This window comes from Myotis lucifugus, unplaced genomic scaffold, assembly GCF_000147115.1.
Source record: "Myotis lucifugus unplaced genomic scaffold, Myoluc2.0 scaffold_135, whole genome shotgun sequence".
Taxonomy (NCBI): Eukaryota; Metazoa; Chordata; class Mammalia; order Chiroptera; family Vespertilionidae; genus Myotis; species Myotis lucifugus.
The window spans coordinates 3,053,835-3,067,947 of record NW_005871183.1 but is presented as its reverse complement, the minus strand read 5'-3'; the positions used below and the strand labels follow the sequence as shown (position 1 = coordinate 3,067,947).

The 14,113-nt window shown below is 37.4% G+C and overlaps 1 protein-coding gene across 1 annotated transcript in view; it reads right to left on the bottom strand.

Annotated features, from left to right (window-relative positions):
• The window catches only part of ADGRL3 (adhesion G protein-coupled receptor L3), a 491,390-nt gene that overhangs the window by 386,001 nt on the left and 91,276 nt on the right, over positions 1 to 14,113 (bottom strand). The window contains exon 3 of the mRNA XM_014460593.2: positions 12,374 to 12,587. Within this exon, the coding sequence (XP_014316079.1) occupies positions 12,374 to 12,587 (214 nt within the window). The remainder of the gene's footprint in view (positions 1 to 12,373; positions 12,588 to 14,113) is intronic.

Below are 14,113 nucleotides of genomic sequence, written 5' to 3'. Positions count from 1 at the left end.
AAGATGCCCCAAACTTCTCAAGCTCAGTCTTTACAATACTGACTTAAAACAATAAAAATCAATGATCCTTTAAAATTAAAAAAATCCACTATACATACTTATAAATTTAGTTCCTCCAACATTTTTGCATTTAGAATAATATTATGGTAGGGCTCCCCTGTCCCTAATACTATTAATCTATACAGTACATATCATGGAAAAATAAGCTCTTCTAAATTTCTGTTGTTTTAGTCATTTTATTTTTTATTTTAATTAGGCTTTTATAATTTTATGAAAGATTGAATGAATGTCTGAACAAAAAATGACTAATTTTCAGATTTCAATGGTCTAAAATTTCAATGGTCTAATTCTCCATAGGCACTGTATTAACAGAGACTACTTACTACACAACATACAGATAGTCTGCTCTTAAAAATAATTCACTCATAGAAAAAGACTAGATGAATTTATGACAAATAGAATAATTATGCAATGCAAAAATAATAAGAACAAATTATAAATGACTAATTTTCAGCCAACAAGTAGAAATGAAAAAATAATTATATTTGTGAAAACATCAAGTCTCCTACTCTGTCTCTTGACCTCTTTAACTCTAAAATTAAGATTCCCTTGCCGTGGCTCCTGGGTAGCTCAGGTGGTTGGCACATCATCCATATACCAAAATGATGTGAGTTCAATTCCCAGTCAGGGCACATACCTAGGTTGCAGATTTGATCCCGTCAGGATACAACCGACAGATGTCATATCAATGTTTCTCTCTCGTTCTCTCTTCCCTCCCCTCCTTCCTCTCTTTCTCTCCCTCAAATCAATAAAAACATAGCCTCCAGAGAGGATTAAAAAAATTAAGATTCCCAGAGAATATCCATTTATGTGTTATATCTACTGATTTTTACCATATCAAAAATTAAAACTGAGAAAAAAATTAAGTACATTGTTACTACCACCTTAATCCCAGCTAAAATACCAGTAGTTTTACCCACCATTGCTTTTATACCACCAGTGCCTACAACTAACAATGAAAAAGGCAAAGAATAGGTCAATGTTGTTATGAAAATAGTTTTAACCTTCTGCCATTCCCAGAGAGCACTCAGGGATTCTAAGTTTCCATGAACTAAGATTCAACAACAGTGGCACAAACTTCCTGTGGACCATAAGAAACAGCCAACACAATGCCCCTTAGCATTCACCCAAAGCTATTCTGAAATATTTGAATCATTTACTACATTTGTAAATTTAGAATTACACACATGTAACAATTTCATTCAAAATTAAATTAATAGCTAGGAGGTCTAGGAAGCATTTTAGCAGGATGTTATAGAAATATATTCTCTGAGTTGCAATGAGCCAAAATATTAGGAAAAAAGAAACAAATGCCTACCAGATAGGAACTCTCCTGTTCTTCCATATTCTCTACATTCAGGCTTTGGCAATGAGAGTTATCTACCTTCCTTCATTTCCTACCCTCCTCCCCTTTTAAATAAACACGCATCCAACGGTAATCTTAAGGAACTGAGTTACAGACTATAGTTCCTATGCCTATTTGTTCTTTCCACTACAAAGAATATGGATTCAATGGAAAAGTTCCTGATTTAAGTTGTTTTTGATCTGTTATGATTCATAAGAGAAATACAAGACATAGTGTAATCTGTCAAAGGAGCAAAGGGTACTCCCATTGAAAAACTCATGTATATACACAGTTTTTGCAGAACATTTACTCAGCTACATACATAAAAAAATCTCCACCCATATGTCTTCTTCTACTACTATTGAAAACATCTTAACTTCACCAGGAATGAATCCAACAGAAGCCAAGATCTTTGTAAGCTGTAAAGTCCCCAGCAGTGATACTGATATTACTGCAATATAACTTTTTCAGAAATGTGAGAAACAATTCTCTCTCTTTTCCTTTGTGCATGTTCCTAATGTGACTTTGACACATGAAAATGTAGTATCGCTAAAAGAAATTAAATCACTCATTTAAATAGAAAAAAGACTCTAATTTTATACATTTAACATCTCTACTTGATAGAAAACTTTAAAGATGGTATTTTTTAAATATCTAGATTCATGATTTTAGGTTCTAAGAGAATTTAAAATGCAGGCAACATACAGGGTAGGACAAGAGTAGGTTTACAGTTGTGATCCTGCAAAAAACAGAGTTTATTCTTGTGTTATTATTTATTAATTATTGTATTACTTTATATAAACAACTATTCTACTTTTGCCCCATCCTGTATTTATCTCCATGTCTCCAGAAATAAATACTAATATTTCTTTGATATTGTTCCTCTTGAAAAGCCCACTAAACTTAACTTCAAATATTCATTTTTTTAGACTAAAAATAAGGCACTGAGGATAGACATATAAACAGAAGACAGATTAATCATTGCATGCGGTGGGAAAGGAGATGGAGTTTAACAGTTATGGACATGCAGTACTTACAGTGGTGATGGAAATACTGTAAAACTGATTTATGGTGATGACTGTACCACTTGGTAAAGTTACTAAAATTATCTTTATATACTTGCAATCGTTGAATTCGTGGTATATAAACATGGTTCAATGAAGTTATATAAAAAAGTGAATGCATTGAATGAGAAATGCCAGAAACACAAAAGCAGATATTATTTGAATCTATTTATTTAAATTATAAAATGGGCAAACTAATGTAGTGTTAAATGTCAGAACAGGAACAATTCTTGGGGGATATATCAGGGCACAAGGTGGGGCATCTTCATCTGGTTTTTAGTTGGATGATCAGGGTGAAAAGTCATTGAGTTGTACACTTACAATATGCACAAATTCACAATTTTCCTGATCTACTCCTAAACATATTTGCATATGCATTCACAAAGGACTTTTATATTTGAAAGCTATATTCCATTCTGTGTAAAGTTATTATATAACATATTTAAAATATGAGTCATCAAAAGATGGCATAAGGATGGCATCATATATGATATTCAAACATTCCACACCTTTGTCCAACTTATAAGAAGGACTTCAAAAAAGAGAATGATGGCATCAAGCTAGTTTATCATTGAATTATTAGGGTTTTTTGGGGAGGATTTGGGGGTATAGATAGGGGTGGGGGGTGGCCTCAAGCTGTAGCGCATTTGGAAGACTCCTTAGATAAACTATACAGATTAGGCGGAAGACCAATAAGCTTGTGAAGCCATGATGGAAAAGAATGGTGAAGGGTAACTGAAGGGAGGCTGTTTCCTTGTATTCTGTTTTTGGTGTTAATCCACTTATGAATCTACTATCACTTTGGTCTCTTCAGGTTCCACTAATGTCTTCATCCTTTAAGGACCAGCTTAACACTTCCTTTCCAGGAACACCTATGTCTCCACAAATACCTAGCTGAAAGAATGTTCCTGCTTTTTATTTTTTAACTCCTCAATAAATGTAAATGAGATAAAAATAAAATATTGAGCAAGTGATAAAGCTATTTGCATTTTATAGGCCAAAAAAACCTATAGTTTTTGAGGCAGGAACCATGTCTGACTTACTTATTCAGAGAACACTAGAGTAACTGCCATGATGAACTGCAAATCATGGACTGTCAAGTGTTGTTGGAGTCAAAAATGGAAATGTTTCCATTAATACCCAAGATAACGTGAAACCTCAGCTGGGTTCAAAATGCAAAATTTCTGCAGTTACCATTACCAACGGTCATTTTCAGATTCTAAAGTTATATGTACTATTTTTTAAACATGTTGAGGTGTGTAAACATAAAATAAAAATCAGTAAAGTTAAAAAAGCTTTTAAGCCCAACCGGTGTTGCTCAGTGGTTGAGCGTCGATCCATGAAGCACGCTAAAGTATTACAAAGGGTATTACATAAGTGTCCTTTTTTTCCCCCCCACCCTTGACAAGCCCCTGCCCTCCCTTACCCCCCAGTGTCTTATGTCCATTAGTTATGGTTATATGGATGCATACAAGTCCTTCGGTTGATCTCTTACTCCCCTCCCTCCTGTCCCCCAACCCTCCCTGGCCTTCCCACTGCAGTCTGACAATCAGTTTGAGGCAGCTCTGCCACTGTATTTATTATTGTTCAAAAGTTTGTAATGGTCTTAATTATCCATGAAAGAGTGAGATCATGTGGTATTTTTCCTTCATTGACTGGCTTGTTTCACTTAGCATAATGCTCTCCAGTTCCATCCATGCTGTTGCAAATGGTAAGAGTTCCTTCTTTTTAACAGCAGCATAGTATTCCATCGTGTAGATGTACCACAGTTTTCTAATCCATTCATCTACTGATGGGCACTTAGGCTGTTTCCAGATCTTAGCTATGGTGAATTGTGCTGCTATGAACAGCTGGGTGCATATATCCTTTCTGATTGGTGTTTCTGGTTTCTTGGGATATATTCCTAGAAGTGGGATCACAGGGTCAAATGGGAGTTCCATTTCCAATTTTTTGAGGAACCTCCATACTGCCTTCCATAGTGGCTGCACCAGTCTACATTCCCACCAGCAGTGCACAAGTGTTCCTTTTTCTCCACATCCTCTCCAGCACTTGTCGTTTGTTGATTTGTTGATGATGGCCATTCTGACAGGTGTGAGATGGTACCTCATTGTTGTTTTGATTTGCATCTCTCGGATGATTAGTGACTTTGAGCATGTTTTCATATGTCTCTTGGCTTTCTGAATGTCCTCTTTTGAAAGGTGTCTATTTAGATCCTTTGCCCATTTTTTGATTGGATTGTTTATCTTCTTTTTGTTAAGTTGTATGAGTTCCCTATAAATTTTGGAGATTAAGCCCTTATCAGATATGACGTTGGCAAATATGTTTTCCCACGAGGTGGGTTTTCTTGTTGTTTTGTTGATGGTTTCTTTTGCTGTGCAGAAGCTTTTTATTTTGATGTAGTCCCATTTGTTCAGTTTCTCTTTAGTTTCAACTGCCCTAGGAGCTGTATCAGTGAAGAAATTGTTTAGGCATATGTCTGAGATTTTGTTGCCTTTGTATTCTTCTAGAATTTTTATGGTTTCCTGTCGTACATTTAAGTCCTTTATCCATTTTGAGTTTATTCTTGTGTATGGTGTAAGTTGGTGGTCTAGTTTCATTTTCTTGCATATATCTGTCCAATTTTCCCAACACCATTTATTGAAGAGACTATCTTGGCTCCATTGTATGTTCATGCCTCCTTTGTCAAAAATTAATTGAGCATATTGGTTCGGGCTAATTTCGGGACTCTCTATTCTATTCCACTGATCTATATGTCTGTTCTTGTGCCAGTACCAGGCAGTTTTGAGAACAGTGGCTTTGTAATACAGCTTGATATCTGGCATTGAGATCCCACCTACTTTGTTCTTTCTCAGGATCGTTGCAGCTATTCGGGGTCTTTTTTTATTCCAGATGAATTTTTGGAGAGTTCGTTCTAGATCTTTGAAGAAGGCCATTGGTATTTTAATGGGAAGTGCGTTGAATGTATAGATTGCTTTGGGTAGTATGGACATTTTAATGATGTTGATTCTACCAATCCAAGAACGTGGTATGTTCTTCCATCTGTTTATGTCTTCCTCTATCTCTTTTTTCAACGTCCTGTAGTTTTCTGAGTAGAGGTCTTTAACCTCTTTAGTTAAGTTTATTCCTAGGTATCTTAATTTTTTTGGTGCGATGGTAAATGGGATTGTTTTTCTAATCTCTCTTTCTGAAAGTTCACTATTGGTGTATAGAAATGCCTCAGATTTCTTGGGGTTAATTTTGTATCCTGCTACATTGCCAAATTCATGTATTAAGTCTAGTAGCTTTTTGATGGAGTCTCTAGGGTTTTGTATGTATAATATCATGTCATCTGCAAATAAGGACAGTTTTACTTCCTCTTTTCCAATTTGGATGCCTTTTATTTCTTCTTCTTGCCTAATTGCAATGGCTAATACTTCCAGTACTATGTTGAACAGGAGTGGTGAGAGTGGGCATCCCTGTCTTGTTCCTGTTCTTAGGGGAAATGGTGTTAGTTTTTGTCGATTGAGTATGATGTTGGCTGTGGGCCTGTCATATATGGCTTTTATTATGTTGAGGTATGATCCTTCTATTCCCACCTTTCTGAGAGTTTTTATCAAGAATGGGTGTTGGATTTTGGAATGCTTTTTCTGCATCAATTGATATGACCATGTGGTTTTTTTCTTTCAATTTGTTTATGTGATGTATCACATTTATTGATTTACGGATGTTGTACCATCCTTGCATCTCTGGGATAAATCCTACTTGGTCATGGTGTATGATCCTTCTGATGTACTGCTGGATCCGATTTGCTAAGATTTTGTTGAGGATTTTGGCATCTATGTTCATGAGGGATATTGGCCTGTAATTCTCTTTCATTGTGATGTCTTTACCTGGTTTTGGTATTAGGGTGATGCTGGCTTCATAGAATGAGCTTGGAAGAGTTCCTTCCTCTTGAATTTTTTGTAGTAGTCTGAGGAGGGTAGGTTTTAGTTCTTCCTTGAATGTTTGGTAAAACTCCCCTGTAAAGCCGTCTGGCCCTGGGCTTTTGTTTGCTGGAAGCTTTCTGATGACTGCTTCAATTTCTTCCATAGTTATTGGCCTATTGAGGTTTTTAGATTCTTCCTGATTGAGTTTTGGAATGTTGTATTTTTCTAGGAATTTGTCCATTTCCTCCAGGTTGTCTAGTTTGTTGGAGTAGAGTTGCCCGTAGTATTGTTTAACAATCATTTGTATTTCTGTGGGGTCTGTTGTTATTTCGCCTCTATCATTTCTGATTTGGTTTATTTGGGACCTCTCTCTTTGCTTCTTGGTGAGCCTGGCTAGGGGTTTGTCAATCTTGTTTATCCTTTCAAAGAACCAGCTCTTGGTTTCATTGATTTTCTGTATTGTTTTTTTGGTCTCTATGTCATTGATTTCTGCTCTAATCTTTATTATCTCCTTCCTTCTGCTCACTCTGGAGTTTTCTTGTTGCTCTCTTTCTAATTCTTTGAGTTGTAGAGTTAGATAATTGACTACCATTTTTTCTTGTTTTTTGAGATAGGCCTGTAGAGCTATAAACTTTCCTCTCAGGACTGCTTTCATTGTGTCCCAGAGGTTTTGGATTGTTGTGTTTTCATTGTCATTAGTGTCCAGGATGTTTTTAATTTCTTCTTTGATGTCATCGGTAACCCAATCAATATTTAATAACATGCTATTCAGCTTCCAAGTGTTTGAGTATTTTGGGTTGTTTTTATTGTAGTTTATTTCTAACATTATGCCTTCGTGGTCTGAGAAGAAGGTTTTTATGATTTCAATCTTCTTGAATTTGTGGAGACTTTGCTTGTGACCCAATATGTGGTCTATTTTTGAATATGTCCCATGAGCACCTGAGAGGAATGTATATTCCGCAGCTGTGGGGTGAAGTGTTCTGAAGATGTCAATTAAGTCCATCTGATCTAGTGAGTCATTTAGGATTGCTGTTTCTTTGCTGAGTTTTTGTCTAGCGGATTTATCCAGTGATGTCAGTGGTGTATTAAAGTCCCCTACTATGATTGTATTGTTGTCGATCTCTCCCCTGATATCTTCCAGAAGTTTTCTTATGTATGTGGGTGCTCCTGCATTGGGTGCATATATGTTTACCAGGGTTATATCTTCTTGTTGTATTGATCCCTTTAGTATTATGAAGTGGCCTTCCTTATCTCTGGTTATGGCCTTCACTTTGAGATGTATTTTGTCAGATATAAGTATTGCTACCCCAGCTTTTTTTCCTTTCCATTTGCGTGAAAGATATTTTTCCATCCCTTCACTTTCAGTCTGTGTGAGTCCCTTCTAATGAGGTGGGTCTCTTGTAGACAGCAGATGTATGGGTCATGTTTTTTTATCCATTCAGCCACTCGATGTCTTTTGGTTGGAGCATTTAGTCCATTTACATTTAAAGTTATTATTGAAAGGTACTTGTTTGTAGCCATTTCTTTTTTTGTGTGTGTGTGGCTGTTTTCTTTCTGAGCTTGATATTTCTTCTTTTTACACCAGTCCCTTTAGCATTTCTTGCATGGCTGGCTTGGTGGTGATAAACTCCCTTAGCCCTTTTTTGTCTGTGAAGCTTCTTATTTCCCCTTCAATTTTGAATGATAGCCTTGCTGGATAGAGTATTCTTGGATTCAGTCCTTTGCTTTGCATCACTTTGTAGATTTCCGTCCATTCTTTTCTGGCCTGATGTGTTTCTGTTGAGAAATCATTTGATAATCTAATGGGAGATCCCTTGTATGTCACTTTCCGTCTCTCTCTTGCAGCCTGTAAGATTCTCTCTTTATCCTGAACATTTGCCATGGTAATTATGATGTGTCTTGGTGTGGGTCTTTTCGGGTTCACCTTGTTTGGGACTCTCTGGGCTTGTGTGACTTTTTTCTTCCCCACCTCAGGGAAGTTTTCTGATATTATTTCTTCGAATAGGTTTTCTAATCCATGTTCATCTTTCTGTTGTTCTGGCACCCCTATTACTCGTATGTTGTTTCGTTTCATGTTGTCCCAAAGCTCCCTTAGGCTCTCCTCCTGTCTTTTAATTTTTTTCTCCATTTGCAGTACAGTTTGAGTGTGTTTTGCTTCCTTGTCTTCTAATTCACTAATTCGGTCCTCCGCTTCTCCCAGTCTACTGTTGATACTTTCAATGGTGTTTTTTTTGCAGCTATGTCGCTCTTCATTTCTTCTTGGGACTTACTTAAGTTGTTGATTTTTTCATCTGTTTCTTCTAGCTTCTTGCATAAGTAGTTGAGTTTTTCATCTGTTTCTTCTTGCTTCTTGAACATCCGGTGCATGTACTCTAGGAACCTTATTCTGAATTCTTTTTCCGTCATGTTGCATATCTCTGTCTCACTTAGCTGCTTTTCTGGCGAGTCCTCCTTTTCTTTCCTTTGGGGGTTTCTTTGTCTACCCATGTTTGATCTCACTGACATGACTAGTTGTTGAGTCGTTCAGTGGCTGGACCCTGGGTGGCAGTGGCTGCTCCCTGGGTGGCAGTGGCTCCTCGGGCTGTGGTTGCTCCTTGGGCGGTTGTGGTAGCAGCGGCTCCTCTGTTGATAGCAGAGCCTCTGGTGGGTGTTGTTCACAGCTGTGGTGGCTCTTCTGGCTGGTGGAGGGAGGCTTCACACACAGCAACTGTTCCCCAGGCAGAGCATGTGGTGATCAGGAGGCCGCTGTTGCTTGAATCTGCTTTCCGTGGAGGGGTGCAGGTCTCCTCTGGGCTCTTGCAGTCGCGCTGCTTGCGAGTCGTTGCCTCCGGGTTAGTAGCCGCCGGGTTAGTAGCCGATCTCTGGATGCCGGTAACAGCTACCCGAGATGGCGCGGTCTCGCCGCTGCGCTGGCGCCCAGGGGGAGGTTTCAGCCTCAATCTCTAACCATCCGCATTTTTTAGGAGTTCTCTGTCTTTCCTGGCTGCAGACTGTCTCTCAGCTGAACCTCCCCAGCTTGATCGGGCTGATTGTTACCTGTTTCAGCTGCTCGCCCCTATCTGCTCCGGTACAAAGCACCAACACGTCCGTCTAAGCCTCCGCCATTTTTTCCTCTCGATATGTACTATTTTTTAAACACGTTGAGGTGTGTAAACATAAAATAAAAATCAGTAAAGTTAAAAAAGCTTTTAAGCCCAGCCAGTGTTGCTCAGAGGTTGAGCGTCGACCCATGAAGCAAGAGGTTACCGCGTGGATTTCGGGTCAGGGCACATGCCCAGGTTGTTTGCTCCATCCTCAGTGGGGGTGTGCAAGAGGCAGCTGATTGATGTTTCTTTCTTATCGCTGTTGCTAACTCTCTATCCCTGTCCCTTCCTCTCTCTCCAAAATCAATAAAGACATTTTTAAAAAAGAAAGTTTTTAAGTAACATGACAAAACTGGACAGCATTTCTTTTCATTCATTTACACATCAAAAGTTCGTTTTAGGTAAGATGAACAGAAAGTCTGGCCTCTAGAAGCCTACAATTTACTTTAAACAAGGCCACCGTCTAAAATGTGACAAAATAGATTTATAAATGTTTAAATGCAATAAAGATGGATGCAGATGATAATGAGTGAGGTCAGAAGTTCTGTGAAGGATAAATAAATGTGTTCTGACAGTTTAACAAGTCTTCTAGTAGAATAATGGTGAAAGGCACAGCACAGGAAATTTGCAGGAGGTGCAGACAGAATAGCAGGAGAATACACTTGGATTGAGAACCGGAGGTGCATTCTGAAAGGCAGGGAGAAAACTGACTTTTCTGGAGCAGATATCAGATTGCATTTCTCTACTGGGGGGAAATGTGCCAATAAATTATCACATACTTTTCAATTCAAGTCCCCAATTTTTTCACATTTTCTAACATGTTCGAATACAGTTGTATTTATGCATTTGTTCAATGTGTATGCAAACATCTGCATGGTGTAAAAATGTTTCATGTCTGTCCTTGCCTGCCACATCTGTCTAATTTATGAAGCAGAAAGAAGTTATGAAGCCATTTTAACAAGGTTATGCAAGGATACACAAATAATCTTTTATTAATAATCCTCCTACCTAGAGATATGCTTAGAAAATGTTTACACTCTGATACAGTATATTTCTAGTAGTTTAAATGAAAGAAAACAATAATTAATCTCTTAGAAAATGTTTTCCTTTATGATTAGTTCAAATGCATTAAACTGCCCATATCATAATTAGTAATTATTAGCATTATTTAGCATTCTGTCATTGTGTGGCTGTGAAAGTTCATTATAAAGCAGCTTAAGTAGACATGGTGATTCTATCTCTTGGGAGCTTACAAGATGGAACCTGATTTCTTCTCTCCAAGAGTCAAAAGCATTTATTTTGAACAAGCGTAAATATAGCATATTTAATTGTCCAAATGCAAGTTTGGAACTTGCCTCCATGGAGAATTAACCACAGTTATTTTGTCTAAGTACTTGAGAATCCACCAGGAGGGCTTCCACAAATGATTTACTGAAGGTGCTTAAAACAGTTTTACTCTGCAGGTTTGTCACTTTATAGATGCATCCCATAAAATTCAGTAATTCCAGAGGATTTTTTGTGTGATAATTATAAGATTAAGGGCTTATTTGGGGAGCCATTAATAATATCAATGAAAGGATTAAACCAATTTCAATGAAAATCATATAAAGATCAAAGAGTTATGAAGTTAATGTTTCTGCTACATTGTACATGAAAACCTAATCACAGAAAAGCACAATCTCCTCCTCAACCCACACCCCAAATGGATTCTAAAATTTGGTCATCTGACAGAAACAAATACGGCACCCATTTCTTACTACTCATGGAAAACTACTCATGAAAGACCACAACAACATAACATCTATCCGCAATGAAATGACTAGACTTCTTTTAGGCATAACATTAGAGACTTTAACCATAGTTTGTATCTGTCAAATATATAACAATGAGAGAGATACACAAGAAGAACCAAATGCAACCAAACTAATATCAAATAGTATCCCCAATTTTAAAATCTTATTTCTTATAAACACTCACTACTATATTTCAAGTATATCTCACATACTTTGACTATCAAAATCATGACATGTGATAATTTCTTTTATTAATTGACACATCAGAAATTTATAAATATAAGGTATTGACTCTATTAGTTTATTAATCACATACAAATATATAGAGAATTTTAAGTATATCTAAAAGACAAAAGGTTAAAATAAAACAGGCTTTCATAAGCACAATAAAGCAACTCATGAAACCTATTGTTTTTTGCTTTGATATTCCAATTTGTTTATTTTTACATATGCCATGATTTCTCCCATATATTAAGAAATCCTTAAATTACAGAAGAAAAGAAATGCCCCAAAAAGGAAATCATAATAAAAAACAAATTCACTAAATAAAAATAATTGATTATTTAAAAATTGATTACTTAATACTTAGCTCATTTATCAAGAAATTAATATAATGTAAGCCTTCTATAGTATGGATCTCTATTGACCAATTCCTTTTGAGTTGAAGATCATCTTTTTCTTATCCTGTGATGTTACATGGTACCTTAATTTATATTATTTTAATATGGTAACATTTTAGAAAGCTTAAATGTATTAAATGAATTAACCTGTATACTAGTTATTAAAGGAATACATTTTTCATTATTTCCAAGGCCAAATAATCTTTAATCAATATTCTTTTATTATACTGCATTTTGATTCATCAGTTTTAGAGAATACACAGTAGACCATGAAACATAATAAATAATCTAAATTTTTTTAATAATTTCCAAATGCAACCTTCAATCCTATTATTATCATTTCAGTGATATGGGGGATAGTTTGATATTGAAATAGTAGCTCAAATTATCCTCAAATAACACAATAGTTTTATGTTCTTACTTGTGCTGAATATGTCACACAGATGCATGTTGAGAGTTTATATTAGCCTATAACAAAGAAAAGAATATTAGAAGTATCCTACCTTTGAGACATAATCTTATAGGCATCTGGCAGATAGCATCGTATATTCTCCATCTGAGCAGGGTCAGAGTCACAGATTTTGTCATCAGTCCTCCCATAGTTGGCACTTTCAATCATGATGACATCTGTTCCTGGACAGCGGAGCTCTATGGGGTAGCTCTCACAGGAAAGCTCTCTGCGGACCACAGCCATCGGGATTGGGGCGCGGCTGAAAGCTATGGGAAGGAGGAGGAAAAATGGTTAAGTCCTCTTCATTACATATGAGAGAAAAGTATATGTGTTTACTTTTCCAGTGTTTGGGGTAAACTAATACCAAGGAATGAAGGAGTTGCAATTCATACTTTTAATTCAAATAGAATATCTCCAACTTTAGTAACTTCACAGGTATATTTTATTCTAACAATAATTTTTTTTTCTTAAAAACCTAACATTTCTTTTATCATAAAACAGCACTCTGGATTTTCTAAAACTTTGGCTGGTATGTGAAGTAAAGACTATATAGAAATATCCAATCTGGCCCTAGGTGGTTTAGCTCTGTGGATAGAGCATCGGCCTGTGGTATAAAAGGTCCAGGATTTGATTCCTGGTTGTGGGCAGGAGGTGGCCTATCAATGATTCTCTTTCATCATGGACTAGTGGCCCAGTTCACGAAATTCGTGCACGGGGGAGTGGGATGTCAGCCCAGCCTACACCCTTTCCAATCTGGGACCCCTTGGGGGATGTCCGACTGCCGGTTTAGGGATCAGGCCTAAACCAGCAGTCAGACATCCCTCTCGCAATCCGGGACCACTGTCTCCTAACCGCTCACCTGCCTGCCTGCCTGCCTGATAGCCCCTAACCACTTTGCCTGCAGCCTGCTCACCCCCAACTGTCCCCCTGCCGGCCTTCTCGCCCCCAACTGCTCCCCCTTGCCGGCCTGATTGCCCCCAACTGGCCCCCCTTGCCGGCCTGCTGACGCCCCAACTACCCCCTCTGCCGGCCTGCTTACCCCCAACTGGCCCCCCCTGCTGGCCTGTTCACCCCCAACTGCCCCCTCTGAGGCCTGATCACCCCCAAATGCCCTCCCTTCCTGGCCTGATCTCCCCTAACCACCTCTGCCTCCGCCCCACCACCACGGCTTTGTCCAGAAGGACGTCCGGAAGGCTCCTGGAAGGTCTCCCAGTCTAATTAGCATGTTACCCTTTTATTAGTATAGATGTTTTTCTCTCTCTCTCCCTCTCCCTTCCTCTCTGAAATCAATAAAAAATATAATTAAAAATAAAAAGACATATTCAATTTGCTGAGTAAGAAACTCAGATAAACCTCAGGGGTATTGTGTGTGCATTTTGATCTTTTATAAATACCATTACCAAAAATGTGTACCATTCTTGAGTATATATATACACATATATATGTATACATATATATGTGTATATATATACACATATATATGTGTGTATATATACATATATATGTATATGTATATGTATATATAGTAGAAGTAGTGTTTCAATTTCAAAACGATTATATAATTTTAAGTAATAGCATAATCTGTATACTTTGTATGTTATAGAGATAGTGAATACTTTTTATTTAAGAAAGTGAGATGTATATAAAGAGATTTAAGATTTCTTTAGCTCTCTCCCCACACCTTTTCCCAAATGTCAAGAGGCAACCAGTTAGCAGTGTGGTAGAATTTCCTATTATTCTGTCCCACAGAGAGACAGATAGACATTAGATGTTTCCTCCCATTCCTCTTTTT